A 24,068-nucleotide genomic window follows, 5' to 3' on the forward strand; every position below is an offset into this window, starting at 1 on the left:
GGGATGGGACAATCAAAGTTTTTTTATCACGATAAAAAAGCATTTACAATAAGTTGTTCGGGGTGAATTTTCATTATCGGGATAGTCATGAATGTCCTCATCTAAATGACTTGAAAATGCTGTCAGACTTGCTGATGTACAGTCCAATATTGGTTTCCTGCTTTATTTGAATTGCCTAAATGAACCTGTCACCATGGATGAAGGCATGGGCTGCACATTTGATCCTCCATAAAAACAAGTTAAAGCTGGTGTGTGTAAATACTGCAGAGTCCAATCTAAAAAACAACAGATGGGGTTACCACCATGTCTTTATCCATTATTTGTGAGCCTTGTGATTTATGATTACTTATTCAAGATTCTTTGATTGTTTCCTACTAAGAAAGTGTGTGTCCTCTATGTGATTCAAGGTAAGTTTAAAGTGATTCCAGCATGTTTTAGTGCAATTTTAGATATTGTCTTTAAGTTTTAAGTATATTTTGTTAATTGTGTCTTGACATCTTTATATTGTCTCTTGCCTAATTCATAGCTTGAAATACAACCAACACATTTTGTTTGGCATCAAAAGTGTAATGATGTTTAATATCCAGCCTTGGTCAAACATTGCATCAAAATATGAAAAGACTCATTTGTCCGTCTCTTGAGGCTCTGCAGACACTCAAAGACTGACAGTCACTTGTTTAATGCTGACAGGAGGTCTCCCCACACACTCAGACCTCTGACATCAAAGTCTCCATCAGAAATTTTCAAAGCATTTAGCTCTTTTTCTACATCCTCCCTCTGAGCGGGACAGGCCTCAAACAAGGCAAGAAAGTGTTCAGTCAGTCTCTTGAAGGACACAGTTTGATTTGTGCCGGTTTGAACCCATTCACCATCACTTATGCTGTACTCCATATCAGAGGTCCACTTTTTTAGCACACCGCAGTATGCATCTCTAAATTTCAGGTGTTTTTTGGCGAGATCTGTCAGAAGTGTAGTGTGCAGTGCTGAACACAGGTGCTGCAGCTCACTGTGTTTGTTCTGCAGCCAGTCCAAGAGAAAATCCTGCGAGGCAGTCTGTGCAGCAGAGGTTTTCGTTGTCAGCAGAGCCGCAGCGATGACCTGACAGAAATGTTCTGTTTCTCCTTCACATCCCTGGAGGACGGAGTCTAAAAAGTGCTCTGTTTGGCTGGCTTTTCCGCTTTGGCTCAGCAGAGCACCCAGCCTCTCCATCAGCATCACCCCCTGAACCTCAGCATCAGCACCAACAGCTGACACGCCAGTGAGAGGACTCAGGACTTTACAAGCAGATTTACACTGGATGATGTGGCTACAGAGGCCTGTGACATCCTGATACTCACTCTGCTTCGTGGTTACAGGACTGTCAAAGAGTATTTTCAAGATGGAGCAGGGGAGATCCGGATTGTTCAACAGACCAACTAGCAACAGGTGCTGACATCGTGAGAGGTCCGAGAAGGAGATCTCTGTATATCCAGGGAAGGCAGCTCGCAGGCTTTGATTTGTGAGCTGCAACTGCTTCTCCATAATCCTCCTCGTAGCGGGATTATTGTGAAACCTGTTGAAGACGTGCTCGCAGTACCGAGCCCACTGAAAAGCTCTGGTCAGAGTTTGTTTATCCCACTGCTCCACCGCATCGCTGTGCGCCGCCACGGCCAGCAGCTCCGCTGTGCTCGCCAAGTTTTTCAGCACCGCCTCCATGTGGCGCTCTCTGCGTTCAGAGTCCAGCCTCTGAGCCCCTCACAGCCCAGACCCAGTACTAGTCACTGCGGAGGAACAACACAACACTTACAAACTGTCCTCTGTCGACGAAAAACCGCTGGTAGAATATCGAGCTAGCTAGCAGGCTAGCAACAGGTTAGCAGGTTCGAACAACTTCAACGTTCAACAAGACTTCCGGCGTCATGTTTCAAAACAAAACGCTTTTAAACACGTGTGGGTTTCAGTAACATATGCGTTAGGATAAAAATGAATACAACGCATTTGTAAATGAATATTACGTGAGGGTAAACATAACTGTTGTTTTACTAACTTATCATTGCATTTTTGACAACACCGGCTCCCTGTAGCTGGCGCTTCTGCTACTGCGCATGCGTATTTGAGGAGCTCACGCTAATATAACTTCTTTCAAAATAAAAGCCAAAAGAACACATCTTCTTCCTCTGTTTTAAGTGTTTTGTCGCTAAACTACACATGTATGCATTAACTGTCTCTATTATATTGTCGGTACAATTACAAAAACAAAGCCTGTCTTGTAGGTTTACAGAAAAAAAACAACAACTTTCATACATTTCTTCGTAGCTTTCTTCATAATGGTCGCCATGCTTTGCCATGCATGTCCAAGTGCCATTCAAATGTAGTACTCACAGCAGACACAAGTGTGTATTTGACAGTGGGATCAGATTACATGGGCGCACAGAAGAAAAACAAAATAAATCCATTAATATTAAGTGTTTCGAAAGGTCGAATTTCTCCGGCTGACCTGCTGAATTCAGTCCAGAAATCTCACATTGAGGCAGCACGAAGAGGAGAGTGGAGGGAGGCACTGCCAGCAGGATCAAACTTCCCTCCCATCATCATCATCATCAGCAGCAGCAGCAGCGTGCTGTGAGTGTAAATGTGTGTGTGTGTGCAGTCAGATCCCTGTGCAAACGCGCAGTGAGATAGACCTCCCCAGTCCACATTGCTTCAGTGTTTTGGAGGCTAACCTGTGGGTCGGTGCGCCGCTGAGTAAAGCATGAAAAGTGGGATCCAGCAGCTCACAGGACGAGTGAGAGGAAGGTGCGCACCAACGAGCTGAACCCTCAAGGTGAGCACAGATAAGGAGCTTCTTCTTCTTCTTCTTCTTTTTCTTTTCATGTTGCCAAATGAATGTCAGACTTTTAAAAAAAGTTTTTATACATATTCTGTTTTAGATTGGGGGTATAACTTGGACTGTATAGCTTCCTGTTTGCAGAATAATGTAATCTTTGGTAACTTTGGCTCAGTCAAATCTCACTAAAAAAGCTGTGAATTCTTGCTTTTTTTTTTTTTTAAATGTCATTGAAAGCATCTTTAATTAGCTGACATATTTTGTACAGTTGCAGCTCTCAGCCACTTCAGTGGTTTTAATTAGTGGAGGCTCAGCTGGATTTCAGTCATAACTCATCAGACGTCCTCCCCTTGATCCTATTTGCAGAGAGGGGAAACGTCTGTTGTGGTTGTTGTTTTTTTTTTTTTTTATTTGCAACAGTTGTAAAGGAGGAGACAGTTTTTTAAAACCTTATTACGGTTGTAAATGAAATGTGCTGCCAGTGTTTTTAATAGCCCAACGCAACACAGTCCTAAACCACTTTATTGCACTAAAATTGGACATTGGACACTGGAAAAAAAGTTTATCTGTCAGTGTTTTCTGACAACAATTGTTGAACAAAAGAAGACCCAAGACAGCCTATCAGACTGAAAATAATTAAGTATTAAGTCAGTACAATATGGCAGCTCAGGATTTATGACAGTCCATGTGCTGCTCTAACAAAAACAAGGTGTCACTGGATATTGTGGATCTATAAACAAGATTTGTGCTGTGGGCTTTTTGTATGCTTTGAATTATTGGATGTAAAATGAGAATATTCTGCTTTTTTACCCCCTTTTTTCTGCTGGAGACTGTCCTTTATTGACAACAGCTGATGATACACAATGATACCTGAACACAGCGCTCACTCACAACACACACAGTGCTTATCTGCGGTAGAAACACGCTGACTTCCCTGGTTTAAATGGACAAATCAGCCTCCAGATCAGTTTACTGTTGTAGACGGGAAAGGCATGAAGGTCGGCGCGGGTTAGGAGGACAGAGCCACTCTTGTTTTCTTTCTAATTGACGTGATTCAGCGGGCAAAATTCCCGTCCATATGCCTCTCCTGGAGGGTGTCTGCAGCCAACCGTGGCAGTTTATGATGGCTCCTCTGAAGTCATGAGGCTTCTCAGTATGGGAAAATGTATATTTGTGTGCCTCTGCGCATTCTTGGACTATAAATCTACTGTCAGCTCTAAGTGAATCAGCAAATTCAAGCAGATGGTACATGATACACAAAGCTTTTGCAGAGTGTTGGTGTTGGCTGTGTTTTTGGCCTGCAGCTGAAGAGGTCAGGCTGCAGTGTGGTGAGAGGAACCAGGTATGTTTAACACCAGCTGGTTGTTACTTTAGGAGTCTGTCCTGGGGAAAAAAAGAGGGGGAAACCCAGTGTGATGTCAATTCATGATGCTGTCGAGAAGGACACAGCTTTTGAATCCATAAGGCTCAGTGAGAATGTGTTTTTCAGGCGTTTTGAGGAGAAGGAGAACTGAGTCAACAGGTCATTGGGAAGGGACGATGTGTACATGATGTATTATTTTGAAATAGATGGGTGTTATGTATAATTTTATTATTTATTTTATTTATTAATGTCAAATTCCCATGATTATATTTACACATAACACAAGTGAAGGGACTTGTATGAATGGCTCTTGTCCTCTGGGATATGAGAAGTTGTCCCACTGCCCTTGTTCTGTCCGTCAGCCTGCACATGGGAATGTAGCACCTGTGTGCAAGTGCTGAGCTCCAGAGTTTAGTGTGTGTACGCAACGAGGAGCTCTTGTCCTCGGGAAGATAAGACAACCTTGGTCGGACATCAAGGTCCTGATGTCCAGTGTTGCACCACAGTGTGATTTGGTTACAGCCAAACTCCAGGGGGACCTTGAAATGTTACACAGCTTTAAAGGTCAGATTCCTCGCGTTGTGTTGCACTCCCTCGGTATTCGGAGGACATTTTCAGCCATCGCCGACTATGAATTAATTCTCTCTGGCAGTTTTGCTTCCTTGTTTGAATGAGCCCTTCTTATGATTTGCATGAAACATCCTGTTGCTATTTGCCTACCGCAAGTAACGTAAGATGTTCCCGCTTGTGGGTGAGCTGGAGGCAAAGCTTTTCTATGCAGCAATAATATTTCATTGTTTCATTATGTCCCCTGTGTTGGACCCACTGGAGAGTCTTTAACACTACCCGAACAAAAACCAACAGCAATATCACCAATCTATGTTGTTTTCTATACTATAGGAAGGTTGAAGGGACAGTTCGCCCCAAATAAAAAAAAAAAATCATATTTTTCCTCATACCAGTAGTACTATTTATCCATCTAGATTGTTTTGGTGTGATTTGCAGACTTTTGGAGGTATCCGCTGTAGAGATGTCTGCCCTCTCTTGAATATGATGGAACTAGATGTCACTCAGCGCCAAAATTATATGTTTCAAATACGTGACAGCAAAGCCTCTTTCTAGAAATTACGACTCCGGCTATTCAGACGGTCCACTGACATGAGCAGTTTCGAGCAGTTTTGAGCAGTTTCATGTAGGAAACTCTTTTCTTACTACTCAACAACACCCTTCTATCGTACCATAGACTGAAGCATGCATCTACTCGTGGATGGGAGGCTAGCTAACTAAATGAATGTGAAAGCTCAGCCAAGAGGGAAGGAATGTTAACATCCCACAGTTCTGTGTAATTCGAGAAGGCAGACAAACCTCTACAAGTGACATCTTAAATATGCACAAATTATGAATTTTTGGATCTTTGAGCTCTTTAAGATGTGCATCTCAGCTGATTCACTAATATCTGGTGCATTAAAGGGAGCAGCATATCACCAGAGTTACCGCTTACTGCAGCTAACAATAGCTTCCATTAGCTGACTCTGCCTGAACTGGGAGTTTGGAGCACCAGGGGAGTTTTGGTGTTGTTTACTATCCCACCGTCACCTCTTGAGGTGTAAAATGGATAGAGGCTAGCTGGTTAGCATGCTAACTTTCGTAGATATCACAGCAAAACAATACAAAGACTACCTAGACATATGGTCAGAGCTGTTACGAGTGATTTTAGTTCATTTTTGAACATGCTGCACCTTTTAAAGAACCAGTTTTAATTGATTTCCTTCCTAATTCTTAAAACTGAGTCTTTTGCTTACATGGCAACAGCAGCCTACAGAATAGTGTAAGCCATGAGTAAAAAGGTCCTCAGTATCTTTGTGTTGCCACCATGTCTCATCCTTGAAGGTGACTCCTGCACACTCCATCTCCTCGTCCGTGTCTGGAGAGGCAATCACACCTCCCGTGCGTTCAGGCTGTGAATATGAACTGCAGAGCTGTTGATGTGTGCTGTTCCTCTGCGCTTACATCTGGTGCCCAGTTGTTTTGTCAGTTACTCACTTGTCTCAGCAGCAAATCTGCTAATGGAGTGACACTCGACTGGAACTTGAATGATTTTGACATTACAGCTCATATGCTGAAGGATTTGGCATCCTGTAGCACATTATTGGAAAAGACTCTGAGAAATGTCTCATTTACTCGATGACTTCAGTCCGCAGGCAGTAAGAAGCTGTTAAATATCGCTCTGAATATTGATGTTGAACACAGTCTCTTCATCAGGCTGTAATGTAAGGCCTGTTGCAGTGTGGAGTGGATTGGATTGATTTAGACTGTATGACAGACTGTATCACAGATTGCAGAAGGAGCTCTTTGTTTGTGTCAGAAGTCCTACTGTCTGAGTCTGGCTGGTATAATAGTGTCTGTTGTCCAGTGAAGAGGGGGACAGTGACTGGGCTGTCAGGGCCCATGAGAACATCTCTTGTCATCAGGTGAACTGTAAACCAAGCCAGGATCTGGCCTAGAGGACAAAAGCACTCAGATCTCCGGTGTTCATTTGATCCTCCTCGACTCCTATTGGGAATATTGGGCTTGACTGACAGCTGGTATTGGAGAATATTGTCACAATCATTTAGAAACAAAAATGTTATCATAATGAATCACAACCTGTGTAGCTTCTTATTGTTTCATAAAGGATCAGTCCAATAAGTCATCATGTACTCAGCCTCGTGAAAAGTTTCCTAGTCCACAAAACATTCAGGGCAAAAACAGCGTTTCAGCCTTCTCTTTGACAACTGAAGTAAATGGGGACTTTTTTGAAACTCAATAATAATGATAATTCTATTAATATGTTATTACACAAAGTTTAATTAACTCTGTATTTACCATTTATTAATGATCGTGTGTTACCAGTGTAGCCTGACAAATGTCTATGCAGTTGAATTAATATCTCTCTGTCACAGTTTCTAACATATGCGGCATAACATATATTTTGTATTGTGAAAACGTAAAATTTACTGTGAATGTGTCCATTTCCATATTGATATCCTGCAAACAGCTAATTAGACAAATTAAAGTTTACATTGTGCTGTCTTTGTGTGTCTCCTCCTCCTCCTCCTCTTCCTCCTCCTCCTCCTCCTCCTCCTCCTGCTCCTCATCTTCCTCTTCAAGCCATCAGTAGGGAACCATGTGCAGCTCCCTGAGCCCCAAACAGCCTAGTGGCCCCGGCCTCACAGACATGCAGCAGTATCACCAGTGGCTGGCCAGTCGACATGAAGCCAGCCTGCTGCCCATGAAGGAAGACCTGGCCCTGTGGCTCACTAATATTCTCGGTAAACAGCACAGGACACATATTCCTACACATGAGTAATCCCATCTTCCTCAGTGTTTTTGCCTCTCAATCACTCTTAAATCTCTGTTCATGGAAAATAATCATGTAAGTAAAATATTGTTGCATTCATTGCATCATGCCTCAATTTGTTTTTGCCCACTGTGCAAACAAACGCGCGGTGCTGCCGCTGATTAATTTAAAGCGCTGTCCTAGAAACACCTTGACGTTGAAAAATGCTCTCACCTTTAACATTAATTGAACTGGTACTGCTGCTGTGAACACCTCTGCAGAAGACTGAGATCAATCTGAACCTCATTACAAACTATTTTAAAGTGTGTTTCCATGTTCACGCACTCTCCCGTAGATTTGCCTTAATTGAATAATGGCCGTCATTAAGAGCTCCTGAATAACACACGGCCAGTGGTGGAGAATAAGCAGGAGATTAAAGAAGATTTGTGCAAGGTTGCTGTTGTATAATAAATGACCCAGTATAGTCGTCTTCAACACTGCAGTCTCAAAACTGATGCATGATGTGCTCTGAGGATCTGATCTGAATTAAGCGACAATGGGGTGTGTAAGAGGAATGTTAGGTTTTAGGTTAAAACATAATGGTTTATTTGGATGAGAAGAGACAGTATATTCAGAGACTAAAAACTGTAAGTAAGACAACATTTAAGGGTAATTCTGTTTTTTTTAATAGCTACATGTTTAGTGTGTTATATGTGTAAATAATTTTTATTAAGTTTTAGAACTGGTCCAGCAGATCGCCTCAGCTTGAAGTCATGACATGGCTGCAACATAATTCTTGACCGTCAAAGTTACGCCCACTAAACAGGCTTGTTTTTACCACTGACAGTCTGAGATGGTTTGTTTGTTATTCTGTGCCTGACAACGTTACGGAAGTCTTGATCTGATCTAAATGAGGCAGCCGCTCACCTTGCAAGATTGCAGAGGGAGACTTCTCCTTGAATGGGACAAAATGCGTCTTATTTTCCCAACAGAGGTTTATCTCTGTAGATGATAGTAACACGTGACAGACACAACAGAGACTTCCGACTGTCAGTGGCTAAACCACATTAATAGACTCAACTTTGACGGTTGGAGTTGCCCCAAAGGATTACATTGCAGCATTTGGAGCTGTGTTGTGGCGAGCTGGGTTGATTAAATGAGCCTGCCCCAAAACTTCTGGTAGCTATGAATCAGTTACACAACAAAGCATGTAAATATAGGACTCAGGTTTAAAAATACTGCAATTTCCCTTTATAGCCTTAACTTGTTCCTCTAAAGCATGGCACTTAGGAGTTTAAAACAGCAAAAAGCAATTGTGGAGAAAGGTAGCTGATTGTTAGTCTCATAACCAGGTCGTCAGATACTGGCATCAAACGGTGTGGACATAAAAAATGTTTTAGTTAGTAAATTCAAATTCTCAAAAATTCCTTGAGAGTTTAAGAATGAAATAAATGCTCACTGAATTTCTGGGAGAAAACTACGCGTAGCTACACTTAACATCATCAAAAGTAGTCATCAAATGATTGAAAGTTACTCCAGGGGACTCGCTGCGGACTGTAATCATTCATCAAATCATCTTGAGGCCAGTTAAGTTCCTGAAACTGACGCCTGCCTGTGTGTGACCAACTTAAAACAAGTTCAGTATCTTCCCTGTTATCTCTCGCGGACTCTGTGTTTGCACTGTAACCAGATGAACTAGAAACCTCTGGTCTGCTGTGGTGAGGGATCAAAGACGTAAAAGGACTTTGGATGCAGAATCATCCCAGTAAACACACAGTGTCAAACCAGCATGTTGGTTTAAGCCAAACACAAGAACGAAGGCGCTAATATGCTCGGCTGTGTGTTCACAGTTGCAGGTAGGAGGAGCGGTGCAGTGTAACGATGAATCCACCGATTGAGTGGGAGGCGAATGCCTGGCGATACCGATGAGTCACATTGTTGTTGTGTTGGGAATTTATAGGACTGAGTATCTGAGTTTCAGTGTTTCTCTGAGAGCCCTCTGGAATATATTTTCCTCATACAGCGAGGAGAGAGCGAGAGTTTGAGTGTATGAGACGGGAGCTTGCTGAGTATTTCTCAAGATTTCAATCTCTCTTTTCTGGGCTCAATTACAACATTTGGAACTCATTAAACGCCGAAGCCCGAGACCCCTCCTCCTATAAGCAACAGAAAGGGGATTTTAAAAAAAATCTCTCCGGTTTCTTTCCACAGACACCCCCCTGCCACCACCTCCTATTTCACAATGATCTAACTAAGAAGGAATGGTCCTCTGGAAGTCAGTCAACTGGACACCACATGTTGATCACCAATATATCTCTGCAACTGTGCAGCATAATGACGCACTGCTGAGCACAATCAGATGCCCCCTTTTCATCTGACCGTGTCTTTGCCACTCCTCTGTGTAGCACCAGAAAATCCCCCCACATTCCCCCCAAGTCATGTTGTAATATTTGGACATTTGGCTTTTGCAGAGCTGCCTAAACCCCGAAGCACAAGCCAAGTTCAATCAGCCAAGCGGTTTCTGAGAGTCAATAACACTGCGCCGAGTTCAGCTCCAATTGGAAGAGGGCTGGGGATTAAATTTTATTTCCTTATGCTGTATTTATATTCCAAAATGAGCATTTTTAATGTTGAATTTATTGCTGGATTTTCTGCTTTCTTTATGTGTCCCTTGGTCAGGTCTGGAAATCACCGCTGAGAGCTTCATGGATCGCTTAGACAATGGCTTCCTGTTGTGCCAGCTGGCTGAGACACTGCAGGAGAAGTTCAGGCAAAGTAACGGAGGCCTGCCTGCCCTTGGCAACAGCAAGGTACCGAGTAACCCGACGATGACAGCAGTCTAGCATGATAACGGTTACAGTGAAAACACTAATCTGGCAGCCAGATCTCACCTGGAAATGTTCCTGGTCTGACTTTATGTATGTGAATGATCTGACAGAGGAGTGATCCTGAGAGGGGAGCCATCATTCAGGCAGTATCTTATTAGATCATCTTGACTGACAGTTACTATGGTCTCAGCTATTTCAACAATTCTCCTGTGTGATTAGAGAAGAATGTGAAGTCCAGACAGCCATGTTTGATATTTGTTTTCTGTATTTCCACGTTAAAGGGGCTCCGCGGACCTTCTGTTCTGCTCCTGAAGGCGGTCGTTTGTTTATGTTAGAGGACTCCATTTCTAAACCAACACTGGCTACTGTTGCTCGGAGAGGAGGGAGACACTGAGAAAATCTGACCTTAGTCCTTCATAAAGAAACCCGCAGTCTGGGAGAATTAAAAAAACGTAAACAAACCATCCACAGGCTCGTATAGGCAACTGAGAGAGACGGCGATGGTCTCATTTCTCACGTCAAGGGAAATCTGCTCGTATATGGCCAATAAAAAGTGATTAATACATGCTACATTTCTTTTCACGCTCCCGTGAAATTCTGTTTTCTGTATAATTTATAGAGACCAGACTGCTGGAAGACAATGATAATGATGTTTTATCTCTATTTCTCCATCTTTTAAGATCAATAAAAGCTATAACTGTAAAATCCCTCCCATCTCTTATCATAACCTTGGGAGAGAAATAGAAAGAGACAGAGAGACACTAAATACCAGTAAATGTGATGTCCCCCCCCCTCAGCAGCGACCATGAATCCCAACTTTGCAAGGAGCTCCACAATTTCAGAAAAAGCAGCACACAAAGGGTGGGATGGTTGATGGGGGGATGGGGTCTGCAGCCTTCAGCAGGGCCAAAAAAGAAAAAATAAAGGCTGGCAAGGACACATTAACTGATGGGGCCCCACATCCCCTGTGAGAATTGGCAGAACTACGATTAAATGTTCATTTCTACTGAGCCTTGAGTGAGGGTTTAATGAATTTTGCAAGATTAAAGGGTAACCCTGCAAGTTGTTGTAATTCGACCTGAGCAATCAGAGCATTCGTGTATTTTACTGGGTCAGTGCTCAAGAAAACAAACCGATTGGGGTGCAGATCCTTTGATAGTATCAGCTTCAGGGCTACTGCAAGGAGGTTTGATGCTTTCAGCATGTGACTGGCAAGAAAAAAATGAAAATATTTGTCTTTTTTTTCCCATGAAAACATCATAAAGTATTGAGCAAATTTTCCTCGACTGGCCTTCGAAAAAAAAATGTGGCTTCATAAGTGCAATTTTTTCTATCTTTACTTACTTACTTACGCATTGAACAAACGTCTGGTGCTCAGTGGGATTACGTGTTTCTAACAGAGGGAGACAGTCGTTAGGGAGCGTTTCGGTCAAGACGAGAGGAAGCAAAAGACTCTTTTGTTGGCTCTTCAGTGAGAGTTGTTGATGTTTGCACTGAGGCATTACTGTGCTGATGACGGTGGGTCTCCTGATCTCAGTGTGAGTGCAGCAGCGCAGATGTGAGGAAATACTTGAGGTCAGTGACCGTGGGACAGCGGAGGAGCCGCTGAAATAGAGGATCTTATTGATCGCAGAGAGACGAAGGCAGAGGAGCCCTGAGTCAGATAGAGGTCTGCCCTAACTCCGGCTGTGACATCAAACAAAGTTGCATTCTGATCTTTTATAGCAAGCACGATTTATTGCCATTTGTCCATATTATAGCTCCTCACCGCTCCAATTAAGAGCTTTCAGTTCGATGAGCCATGAAAGATTAATCAGCCGCGCCTGATACTCTGCAGCTCGTCCTACGTCATGTTGAGATTATTATTCATGTCAAACAATTGTTGCTTGAGCAGCTTATCAAGGCGCTTCATAAGCTGCCACTGATCACAGATACATGTTACCACTTTAAAGAGAACTTCCATCTGCTTTGAAGCGTCATTATAAGTTGCTGTGTGGGTTTTGTACTAAGTGATTCCAGCAGAGAGAAACGATGAATCCATTGGCAGATGCTGTCTTCCCACGTGTTTACATCAATCAATATCAACTGGAGATGAGTGAAGAGGATATTTCTTTTGCATCGTATCACCGCCATGTGATCAATACCACCACCATATCTAACCAAGGACATGTAAAGTTCAATGTTTAGGAAATATGCCTATTTGCTTTTTGGTAGATGATTGACACAGTACCGCTCCTATATCTGTCCTTGAAATCTGTAGCTACAGACCACACCTGGTTAGCTTAGCTTAGCACAAAAACTGGAACCAGGAAAGCAGCTAGCCTGGCTCTGTCCAAGGGAGACAAAATCTTCCTACAGCACCTGAAAGTTTCATTATGTTGTAAATTTTGGTTGAAATTTCTCTTTCTATTTCCCTCTCTTCTCGCTGCTTTGGTGAAGCTCAGTAACACTTGGATAAGGTGAGAAAAACATCCTGGTTTAGCTCAAAATACCTGTTTGCCACAAGAACAGCTGGAAATATCCCCACTGGTGGGACTAAAAAGTCATATAATAAGCATATAATGTGAATATGATACGTCACGCTTGCTATAAATCTTTGACGTAAATGTGGTTGAAAAACAAAAAATTGGCTATTCTTATGATAGCCTGACGTGCCAGATGGTTTGTTACAAGGAACCATCTGGGATGTCTTCCTTGGAAACTGTTTGGACAAGCGCAGGAACTTTTCAAAAAATACTTGGCAGGTAATCAGATGAACCATCTGTCTATCACTGTCTAACACAGGCTGACCTCAGTCTGATCAACAGTAGGAGAGCACTTCCTCCAGTGGAGCCTGTTGATAGACTCTGATCAAAACTCTTGCCTATGTCAGTCGGAGGAAGAGGGAAAATATATTTCCATCGAGAAAGGACTGAATCCTTTTCTTAGCGCTTCCTCCTCCTCTTCCTCTTCAGTGCTGATATAACTGATGCTAGCTGACCACTTAGAAGAGCCTCAGTTCTCTTGATCACATGATAATGTCATCTTCCAACAAATCCAGCTGCCTTGCAAATTACATTTTGACTAAACTATTTCTTGTTAGGGCGTGTCTGACAGGCAACCAGCAGAGACTCAGAATGGTTTTACTCAAAATCAAGCATTGGACAATTTGAAAATATTCACGTCACGAGTAACCTGTTCAATATAAGTGATCAAAAACAATCAATCAAAGAATCTTATATATGTAATCATAAATCTAATGGTTTTGTGAGGATATTCACAATGATCTCAATTGATGATTATCCTGATAATGACAGATTTACCACAATCAACTTATTGTGAGTGACTTTTATCCCAATCCGTGATAAAATCTTTGACCGCCCCACCCCTACTCATTACCCCTGAAGCTTCAGAGGTGCTGGAAGGTTGATTTTTTAACTTTTGATCAAAGCCAGTTGAGCTGTTTCCTTTGTTTTCAGTCCTCATGGTAAGCAAAGTTAACTGGCTACTGAACATAATTATCTCATCAACTTTAGGGTAAATGTTGAACTATTCCTTTAGTGCACATGCACAGCTTTGATGGTAGTGGCATTGAGAAAATGCTGCAGGTCTACTTAAATCATCAAGTTCATAGCCATTTTAAGCAAAGTACATCTTTATCAGTATTATTATTATTATCATTATTATTAAATATGCGTTTAATTCAACAAGCCACCTAACCCAGAAATACTAACACGCCGTTCTGATCGTTAGACGCAATGTGTGGTGGACATTATTTCCTCAGGAATGCAAAGTGATTCAACAAAAGAAAGGATCCCAGAAAAGTCAAAAGGAGAGCCTGGAAAGAAAAGAAAAATACCCACAAAAGCCTGCATATTTCCAGCATGAGCTCACTGCACCTTTCTCATAGCACAGACGCACATATCCTGTATAAAACCACAGCAAGGCGCATAAATCTCCCTGAACAGACCGTGTGGGGGCTGAAACCCATAAGCATGTCATTTGATCCCGAATCATAGCAGGCCTGGTAAAGTAGCCCCGGATTTCTGAACCGCCATCTCCCATATTGATCTGTATGGAAAAGGTTCCTTGATTCTGAGCTGAAACCAGAGCCTTGACAGATGGAGAAGAAATCAGTGTAGATACAGAGTGTGTGGCTCTGTGTTTTGATGGAAATTCTGGGGGCTGGGCCGCACAAATCAGCCTGGATGACATTTGTTTTCTCTTTGTCAAACACAAAAGAAAAAATCATGTTCAGTTCACTGTTGCTGTTCATCTATGCATTTGGGGGATATTCTTCATCCTAGCGCACATGAAGACATCTGTTAACCTCTCTGTCTCTGCACAGAATATTCCCAATCGGAGGATACCATGTCGGCAGAGCGCTCCCTCCGGCTCCTTTTTTGCAAGGGACAACACGGCCAACTTCCTGGCCTGGTGTCGTAAGGTTGGAGTTGGAGAAACGTGTCTGTTTGAGTCGGAGGATTTAGGTGAGTGAACTATTTCTCTGCATCAGACCGCTAGAAAATCACAAAGGGCACACAGGCTTCAGTGTCCTCATTGGGCTCTATGCTGTCCCTGGCACTGCCGGGGCATTGGACTCAGATTTCTATCTCCTGTGAATGGCGTGCTTGTGCAGGTAGAGCGATCATGCAGGTTGGGCCGCTTCCCTCTTCTTTCCCTTTGAAGCTCAGAGGACTCAGATCTCCAGGCTCTGATTCAACTCCTTTGACATGCACACAAAGCTCACATGGGCAGCAGCAGTCTGCTGGGAGCACTGTGATGGGAGCAGCTCTACCTGACCACAAGGACGCGTGCATCCCGAATAATGTGCTCATGCACGAAATGTCTGAAGAAAAACAAAGGGAGCACAGACAGCAGGGTGTGAGTTAGGGAGAAAGTAGGCCAACGCTATGCAAATGTTTTCCTCAGCCCCGAGTAGGGACATTTTCCCTTCCTCATTCTCACTCAGGGTTTCATCTGTGTCTCGCTATCTACTGCAAGCATTTTTTGTGGCGAGTTATGGCACTGAAATATGCTTGCAGTTAAGATATGTCTGGACTGAAACACGCTCCTTACGATCAGATGTTCAGTATGTGACCCCGAGAGTGACAGAGAGACTGAGAATATTCATACATTCCTGTAATTTCTGACTAACGGCTGGTGCGCCATCGCGAAGCAATCTGAAATATGCAAATAATTTCTGAAGGCCGAGTTACACACAGAGTTTTCTGTCACCACTGCACTGTCACATGAAGCACACATGTAACTGTGATCTCAAAACCTCTGACACTTGTCTTCTTTCTCTCTGTCTGTCTTTCTCTGGATGGATTTATCAGTTCAGCAGTAGATGTAACAAGACCAGGTTTGCTATCATGCAGTGGATATTTTGTCTGTAATGCATGGTGTGGTGTGTCACATGTAACGTACATCTTGCATCCACCCTCACCTCCTGATCGTGTATTCTGTGAGGTTAAAACAAACACCTGATCATACACTATATTACCAAAAGTATTCGCTCACCTGCCTTTACTCATTCTATGAACTGAAGTGCCATCCCATTCCTAACTCATAGAATTCAATATGATGTCGGTCCACCTTTTGCAGCTATTACAGCTTCAACTCTTCTGGGAAGACTGTCCACAAGGTTGAGGAGAGTGTTTATAGGAATTTTTGACCATTCTTCCAAAAGCGCATTGGTGAGGTCACACACTGATGTTGGTCGAGAAGGCCTGGCTCTCAGTCTCCGCTCTAATTCATCCCAAAGGTGTTCTATCGGGTTCAGGTCAGGACTCTGTGCAGGCCAGTCAAGTTCATCCACACCAGACTCTGTCATCCACGTCTTTATGGACCTTGCTTTGTGCACTGGTGCACAGTCATGTTGGAAGAGGAAGGGGCCCGCTCCAAACTGTTCCCACAAGGTTGGGAGCATGGAATTGTCCAAAATGTTTTGGTATCCTGAAGCATTCAATGTTCCTTTCACTGGAACTAAGGGGCCAAGCCCAGCTCCTGAAAAACAACCCCATACCATAATTCCTCCTCCACCAAATTTCACAGTTGGCACAATGCAATCTGAAATGTACCGTTCTCCTGGCAACCTCCAAACCCAGACTCGTCCATCAGATTGCCAGATGGAAAAGCGTGATTCATCACTCCAGAGAACGCGTCTCCACTGCTCTAGAGGCCAGTGACGGCGTGCTTTACACCATTGCATCCGACGCCTTGCATTGCACTTGGTGATGTGTGGCTTGGCTGCAGCTGCTCGGCCATGGAAACCCATTCCATGAAGCTCTCTGCGTACTGTACTTGGGCTAATCTGAAGGTCACATGAAGTTTGTAGCTCTCTAGCAATTGACTGTGCAGAAAGTCGGCGACCTCTTTGCACTATGCGCTTCAGCATCCGCTGACCCCTCTCCGTCACTTTACGTGGCCTACCACTTCGTGGCTGAGTTGCTGTTGTTCCCAAACGCTTCCATTTTGTTATAATAGAGCTGACAGTTGACTGTGGAATATTTAGGAGCGAGGAAATTTCACGACTGGATTTGTTGCACAAGTGGCATCCTATGACAGTTCCACGCTGGAATTCACTGAGCTCCTGAGAGCGGCCCATTCTTTCACAAATGTCTTGTTTCACAGTCTGCATGCCTGAGTGCTTGAATTTATACACCTGGGGCCAGGCCAAGTGATTAGAACACCTGATTCTGATCATTTGAATGGGTGAGCGAATACTTTTGGTAATATAGTGTATATTCTGAGGTTAAAACAAACATCTGAAGCCTCTCCGAACAACACTCATTTTCATTTTATGTGGGATGAACAGGACTGCAGAGGAGAGGAGCATTTGAATGCATGAAGCTCATTTTTGTGTGCCGTTTACCATCACACAGCCACCCATCAACACTTTATCATCATTTACCATACGTACAATGTCTATATGCTGTAATTACACAATGCTGAAAAGCTGATCTCTCTCTGCAGTTCTTCATAAGCAGCCACGAGAAGTGTGCCTTTGTCTTTTAGAGTTGGGACGGATTGCCTCAAGGTAAGGTCTAGCTATTTTACCATTTCCTTCTTGGGGTTGTTTAGCAAATCCCTTCTTAATTCTGTTCTTATTTCTCTTGTTTCCTTGGTCTAGGTACAATGTGGAGCCTCCTGGCCTTATTAAACTGGAAAAAGAGATTGAACAAGAAGAGAAAGCACCTCTACAACCTCCCTCACCTGTATCTCCAGCCCAGCCCCTCCCTCAGTCTCCTTCCACATCTCCTGCCCCGTCTCCTTCCCCGTCTCCTGCCCCGTCTCCTGCCCCGTCTCCTTCCCCGTCTCCTGCCCCGTCTCCTTCCCCGTCTCCTGCCCCGTCTCCTTCCCCGTCTCCGACTCCCACCAAAGTCACCTCCAGCAAGAAGAGCACAGGGAAGCTGTTGGATGACGCTGTAAGTTATCAGCAGTTTAGCTCTGATGTTGCATCAACTTTTGATACGAAGGTGGAAATATGTGACATACTTACCTCTGTGTGTGTTACAGGTGAGACACATCGCTGACGACCCCCCCTGCAGATGTCCAAATAAATTCTGTGTAGAGAGACAGTCACAGGGTCGTTACCGCGTCGGGGAAAAGATGCTTTTTATCCGGGTGAGTTGATTTCAGTAAGGTTTAGATTTATAACAAAGCCACAGTGGAAATATTTTCAATTCATTTCAGAGGCTGTTATAGTGGCTGTATAGTTACTAATGACTCCACAGGTGAGTATTTTACTCAGATCATATAAACAGCATCTTGCTGGCCAATTTATTTATAAGAATTAACATTAAAAAGTTCTTAAGGTTAGAATTAGCTCCACTTTGACCAACAGCAACATCGAATTGAATGTACACACCAATACGATTGTGGTAATAATCCAGCACTGAGTATTTTTTTTGTACAACTTGTATTTAAGTAAAAAACATGAATACTTCTTCCCCCACTGAATACTGTATACTACAGTATCTATGCACTATTTGCTGCTATTTGTCATAGTATTCATCACATCATCAGAAATGGAAAAAAATATTCTGTTAAAAGTGCAGTATTTCCCACTCAAATGTAGTAAAATAAGCTTATAAATTGGGTTATAATCATGCAAAGCACCAGTATGCAGAATATAAACTGAGATGCCGGCAAAAATATATCAAAGTTAATTTACATTTATTGGGTTCATATATTTTACAACACATGGATGGAGAAAACCTCACAAAATCTCAAAAACCTCACAATATTTTTGCTGATACACTTTCATCCATTCTATTATCTTTTAAATCAGTGACAATAAGGTCTCACATTGTGACGCAGACCTCTTTTCATTCACACAGCATATGGCCATATGTTGATTCTCGGGGCTGGGTTTGGGATGAAAGTAACTCATTGTGTCTGGAGAGCCGCCTTTGCTGTGAGGTCTCATTTACTGTGAATGGTATTCTGACAATATCCGTCTGCAGCCCAACATAATGTGTTAGGAAAATAACATCCACACATTTCCATATGATCTGTTGACCAAGTTATTACCTGGAAAATATTTCACTATACTACAATACTCAATATCTCATCTTACAATTACACAGAATCCATCAGCCCAGGAACTGTTATTCGACTTTCTCTGAGTACTTTCCCTCCTGGAGACAGACAAATGGAGGCTAACGCAGATTAAAGAAGTAGCATTGGTCCCCTTGGGATCCTGGTTACTTGGCAACCCACAACCAGGATTCACACCTCGAAGGATGTGATTCATGCCGGCGGTACGTTTAGGAAGAGAGGACCTTCAGAAGACAGTTTACTCTTGGGTGTCCCCTGCTGTCAAACTGTTATACTGCAACTGCTAATGTCAAATCTCAACCAAATCAAATGTCAGGCAGCGTCAGGTTTGGATGAACAAGGCTCTTTTGCAGTATTTGTGAGGACAATGTGAGTCCAATTTCCAGCTAGAACAAGACTTACAACAAAACAACATGAATCTGAATATTTATCATCATGTGATGCCTCCTCAATCTTCGCTGTGTTGCTCAGCAACCAAGGACTAATTGTGAGAAGCCCACATGCCTTACCTTACATTTCAGTTGTATTTAATAGACTTGCCTCTTTTATTCTATTCTATTCTATTCTATTCTATTCTATTCTATTCTATTATACTACACATTTACCTCAAAGGGCTTTGTAATCTTCACAGCGTATGATCCCCTCCATGCTTAGACCCTTGATTTGTTTTTGTGATCTTGTAATCATTTTCTACATATTTGCATGGATACTTCAATTATGCCATTTTCGCTATCCATCATCGAAAAGCGGTGAAATTATAACAGTTTGTCCCCCTTTAGATTCCACCATACATGCAAGAACATGTCCTAAACAATGTTTTGCAAATAAAATATCGGTTAAAAAATAATATCCTCCAAAAAAAACCCTAGAAAAGGAGAAAAGTCAGGAAGAACAACAGACATGCACTAGATTTTGTAGCACAGGGTAGACAGAAATTGCATGTTTATTATCATGTGTTATCGAGTGAGATAAATCATCTGATCAGGCCAAAGGAAGTGTTAAACCTCTGCTCCTGTGTCTCTCGGCCTGCACTCTTCACAGTCAGATACTTTAATTAAAATTCCTCGGATGGTTTTAACCCCCCGGCAGCTGCTTCCACTGAAAAGGCATGAATACAGTCTGTCTTTGCGCAGCCGTGGAGTGGGGACAACGGTGGCATGCGGCACATACATGAGTCTCCTCCACAATTATCGCGACATGCCTGAGAGTCTGACCTTCTCAGCTCCTGGAACAAAATGAGGTGGCTGTAGCCTCAACAAGGGGCCAGAGTAACATCACAGTGTTTGTGAGAAGTGCTGTCCGAGATCAGCCCCGGGCCTCTGTCCTTCTCTAGACCGCTGAGGAGGGAACGGGCTTCAACAAGGGTCTTGTCCCAAAGCAGCATGATTGAAAGCCCTCTGCGTCACACAGGTCCATTAAATCCACAGTCACAAAGCCTGAGGGTTTGGCGCTGGTGATTGGAAGCAGTGCCCCGCCAGTGCCCCCCTGATTGATTCTTCTAAGAGGCTTATAAATGTTGGATGTTATGCTGCTGGAGGGCAGGAGGCCTCATATCTGGCTGGACTGAGGTGACAGTCTCACGAGGTAGTTTACCCTTTTTATCAAACGATTTAGTTTGGTATTTGTCTTGAGTCATTCCCCTCCCGTTTGTGTTTTTAAAGACAACAAGCAAAGCATCCTAATCTTAACAGCAACTACGCAATTCCTTCTTAGAGGGGCCTTTCAGTAAACAAGCTTGTTCTAGTGGTGGTGTAATGGCATGTTAATGAGGTGGGAGGTGATACGGCTCCATAGTGGCTAATATGTTTTTTGTCCGTAGCCTCTGGGAAATGTGAGCGTCTAAGCGAGCAATATATCAGCCTTTAATTTCTTCTCCTGCTTATTATAATGGCTGATGTTGCCATGGAACCCAACCTTGAGAATGTGCCTTGATGTGGCTGGTGGTATCTTTTTTTTTTTACGCAAACGGTTCAGATCAAACATTAAAAAAAAGCTCTGCATGTAAATCATTGGTTAATCAAAGCATTTACGGTTATTTTATTGATTCAATAGCTAATTTTTATTCATGTTTGCCATACTAGCAGCCTTGCTCAAGGGACGGTAATGCCTGTCTGTCTGTCAGTCAATCTCTTTGGTCAAGACTGACATATTCCAAGAGCTATTTCAATGGACATTGGATCACCTGAATTGTAATAACTTTGGTGATTTCCTGTCTTTAATGTAGCACCAGTCATTCCAGCTCCCATCAGCCTCTGCTGTGCTTAACGCTAATAAGCAGATGTTAGAGTGCTATCACGCTAAACTAAGAGGCTAACACCACAGGTTTATGTTGAGGGCAGATGCAAAGACGGCGCCCATTCCTACACCACTGAGAGTTGTTCGAAAAGAAGCTCTCTAGCCTCCAGGTTTACTTCCTGGTCATGCGGCCCGGTGGCAGAGTTTCCCCCGCTGGCCCCGACTGCAAGCCCATAGACTTTACATTGTGATGAGGGCGCAGATTTCAAAACGCTTTTCTCAGCTCGGGGAAAGTTTTACAGATATTAAACATCCATCCAAATTCATAATATAAGGAGACATTTTTGATCTAGTTTGCAGTTTGAGGTGTCCCGTCAACAGTTGTACAGACGGCACAAAGGAACTGAATGAGGTTTTTGACAAATAATCATCAGTGATTTGACAGTAACACTGACTAAGCGGGCAGAGACAAGCATTACAACAAGTATAATATTGTGGCAAGTTTAGAAAACTACATCATTTTGCTGTGATGCAGCCTTTAAGACATGAGGACTGTTTGTCTTCTTTATTATGTAATCAAATCAAACAGTCAATTATTCTGTATTTAGAATGTAGCCTGGTCAAAGCATTAGGCTGCTGAGAGCTGGATGAAGCTTTCCTCCGGGGACATCAACCAGTCTGAGGCCCCCCGACATCATTCAGCAGCCTCTTACATCAAAGCCAAGCTTAAGTGTTCATTCAACTCAAGCCTCAATCAGTGAAATGGCATTAGTCCTATAGCAGCAAGGACTCAGCTTTGACACACTGACATCACAACTGACACTATAATCCCGCTCCTCTCTGCAGATGCTGCACAACAAGCACGTGATGGTGCGTGTTGGTGGAGGCTGGGAGACCTTCGAGAGCTACCTGCTGAAACACGACCCCTGCCGCATGCTCCAAATCTCCCGGGTGGAGGGCAAGACATCCCCCATCAGCAGCAGCAAGTCTCCCAACATCAAGGACCTCACCCCCGACAGCTACCTGGTGGTGGCGGCCCACTACCGCAGCAAAAAGTGAGGACACGAGACTGAAAAGTGGCATTAATAAACTTGAAGGAGGATGATTTCTCGTCTTTGTTTACCACCGAACAGATGTGGCTGTGTAACATATCCCTGTTCTCATGCAGCACACTTGTGTAATAGTGATGCTTTGGCTTTGTTTTGTCTGTCAGAGAAGTCAGTCAGGTGTTTGTCAGCAGATTAAGCCTTGAATCACACTTAAAAATGTGTTTTATTTAGTTTGACAGAAGAAGTCCTGACCAGCTTTGAATTTTTTCTTTTTTTTTACAATATGATGTGTTAACTGGGTAAAAGTGAAGCTGTACGTTTTTTTTTATTATTATTACTAAATGTATTTTAAGCAGTATATCGCTTACAGTAGGTAGGATCTGTACAGGTTTAGGCACATGTGCTCCTTTGATATAATCAACCAGGCCTTGCTGTGTGTGGTACTGGCTGTATTTGTTGTGGGTGCTGAAAAACAGAACTTTTTCTGAATGACAATATGTAAGTGGTGGACGTTTCAGGACATTTAAGAAGCCAATATTCTTGAGAACCTGGCATGTGAAATAGTAGAAAGTAAGTAGACTAAGACTTTTTTTTTACTAAGGCATGAAACAAAATGGCGGGGAACGCTGCAGAGTTACAATATCCACTTATTTAATGCACCAAAGTAGTGACGCCTCGAGCAGCACTCGACCCTGATGAAGAGCTGTGTTTTTGCTGAACGTCACTACTTTGGTGCAGTGAATATGAGATATTGGAAACTTGCAGTGAGACGATTTTTCTTTTTTGTTTCCAGTTTTGCCCACTTTCGACCCACCTTTTTTGGCTTGGATGTGTCTCTACGCTCTTATTTTTGCAATGTTTTGTCCCTCCGCTTGTTTATTTGCCATTAGGCTGATGTGTTAAAGCAACCAACACCGAAAACGTGTGTGGTCATAGTTGGCATCGCACTCAACTATGGCATTAGAAGGGTAAGTGGAAATCTTATATTCCAAAGAAAGGTAATTTACCAAATCTATAAATGATTCTTCACTGTATTATACTATTCCTTATAACACCTGCCAAATCTCTCATACAAACCAAACATGGGTGATAAAATGTTAGCTTTTTTTCTTTATGTTTTTATTAGGCTGATTAAGCAATGCTTAGAGTGTTTACAGGTTGAATAACTATTCCAAGCAATGCATTTTTATACTATTGCCATTGTTAATAATTAGTCATTAGTGTGATAGCTCCTATTTTGTATCATTCCTACGGACAATCACGCGTATGCAGCATGTAGTGTATGTATGATTGTTAATACAGCAGATTTACTCAGTTGAGGTTCTATAATTTGTTGTATGTTACTGACCTCTGGAGGTAGTGCAATCATTGAAACTTGATGGATAATTTCTTTCTCAAAGGTTTAGATTCTGACATGTAATAGATATAAGTCATCTGTTGATTCAGTGTATTAATTTTTAAAACTCTTCTACTTTTCCCCTGGAAATGAATATATGGGATGGTATAAGATCACTGGCTATGCAAAGTACATACGTCCAATTTTGGTTTTTAGATGTAAATGTTCAATAAATTCTCAAACCTTTTGAAAATTAATATTTGAAATATCTCCTTTGTTTGTTTTTTCACGACTGGGTAAGTTTTCAGACTAAAAGCACAAGTCTAAACGGTGCAATATGTGACATCGTCCAACTCAAAACAAATACGAGATAGTACAAATCCTTCTCATTCTGTTGATAATACAAGTTCATTTTCTCATGTTTTAAACTAACGTTCTTACATATTGCACCTTTAAATAGGAGTCTGCATTGGAAATAAATGTAATTCTCACACAGTTCATGTATGTAAAAGATGCTGAACAGATCATCCGTAGAGTTTAACAGTACTTTGTTTTACAGTTTATTCTTCAACTGCAGAATGTTACTAA

General features: G+C 42.5%; 2 protein-coding genes across 9 annotated transcripts; one reads left to right on the forward strand and one right to left on the reverse strand.

Annotated features, from left to right (window-relative positions):
• Nucleotides 1-428: 428 nt before the first annotated feature.
• fancf (FA complementation group F) lies at nucleotides 429-2,832 on the reverse strand. 5 transcript variants are annotated; one of them, XM_037106598.1, is made up of 2 exons: nucleotides 2,703-2,832; nucleotides 429-1,760 (listed from the first exon to the last, which is right to left on the reverse strand). In XM_037106598.1, exon 2 carries the CDS (start codon nucleotides 1,693-1,695, stop codon nucleotides 670-672), a length of 1,026 nt encoding a protein of 341 aa, XP_036962493.1. In that variant the 5' UTR covers nucleotides 1,696-1,760; nucleotides 2,703-2,832; the 3' UTR covers nucleotides 429-669. The 5 variants fall into 5 exon arrangements, with proteins under 5 accessions (XP_036962493.1, XP_036962492.1, XP_036962495.1 ...); XM_037106597.1 differs by lacking the exon at nucleotides 2,703-2,832 and adding an exon at nucleotides 2,477-2,608; XM_037106600.1 differs by lacking the exon at nucleotides 2,703-2,832 and adding an exon at nucleotides 2,362-2,380.
• On the forward strand, nucleotides 2,664-23,739 carry LOC119024118 (growth arrest-specific protein 2). Of its 4 annotated transcripts, XM_037106595.1 has the most exons (9): nucleotides 2,664-2,803; nucleotides 7,320-7,480; nucleotides 10,168-10,298; nucleotides 14,644-14,785; nucleotides 17,274-17,337; nucleotides 17,431-17,630; nucleotides 17,667-17,725; nucleotides 17,817-17,924; nucleotides 21,942-23,739. In XM_037106595.1, the coding sequence occupies exons 2-9, from the start codon at nucleotides 7,336-7,338 to the stop codon at nucleotides 22,152-22,154; spliced, it is 1,062 nt and encodes a 353-aa protein (XP_036962490.1). In that variant the 5' UTR covers nucleotides 2,664-2,803; nucleotides 7,320-7,335; the 3' UTR covers nucleotides 22,155-23,739. The 4 variants fall into 4 exon arrangements, with proteins under 4 accessions (XP_036962490.1, XP_036962486.1, XP_036962488.1 ...); XM_037106591.1 differs by having other exon boundaries at nucleotides 17,431-17,725; XM_037106593.1 differs by having other exon boundaries at nucleotides 2,666-2,803; nucleotides 7,330-7,480; nucleotides 17,431-17,725.
• The last annotated feature ends 329 nt before the right edge of the window (nucleotides 23,740-24,068 follow it).

This window comes from Acanthopagrus latus, chromosome 8 (genome assembly GCF_904848185.1).
Source record: "Acanthopagrus latus isolate v.2019 chromosome 8, fAcaLat1.1, whole genome shotgun sequence".
In the NCBI taxonomy this organism is placed as follows: Eukaryota; Metazoa; Chordata; class Actinopteri; order Spariformes; family Sparidae; genus Acanthopagrus; species Acanthopagrus latus.

Bases quoted from the DNA above. Each gene is read 5' to 3' on its own strand.
- fancf (XM_037106598.1), bottom strand. From the start codon at position 1,695: ATGGAGGCGGTGCTGAAAAACTTGGCGAGCACAGCGGAGCTGCTGGCC.
- LOC119024118 (XM_037106591.1), top strand. From the start codon at position 7,336: ATGTGCAGCTCCCTGAGCCCCAAACAGCCTAGTGGCCCCGGCCTCACA. The intron at 14,786-17,273 runs GTGAGTGAACTA...CTCTCTCTGCAG, and splicing joins GTTTGAGTCGGAGGATTTAG to TTCTTCATAAGCAGCCACGA. The intron at 17,925-21,941 runs GTGAGTTGATTT...TCCTCTCTGCAG, and splicing joins AAAAGATGCTTTTTATCCGG to ATGCTGCACAACAAGCACGT.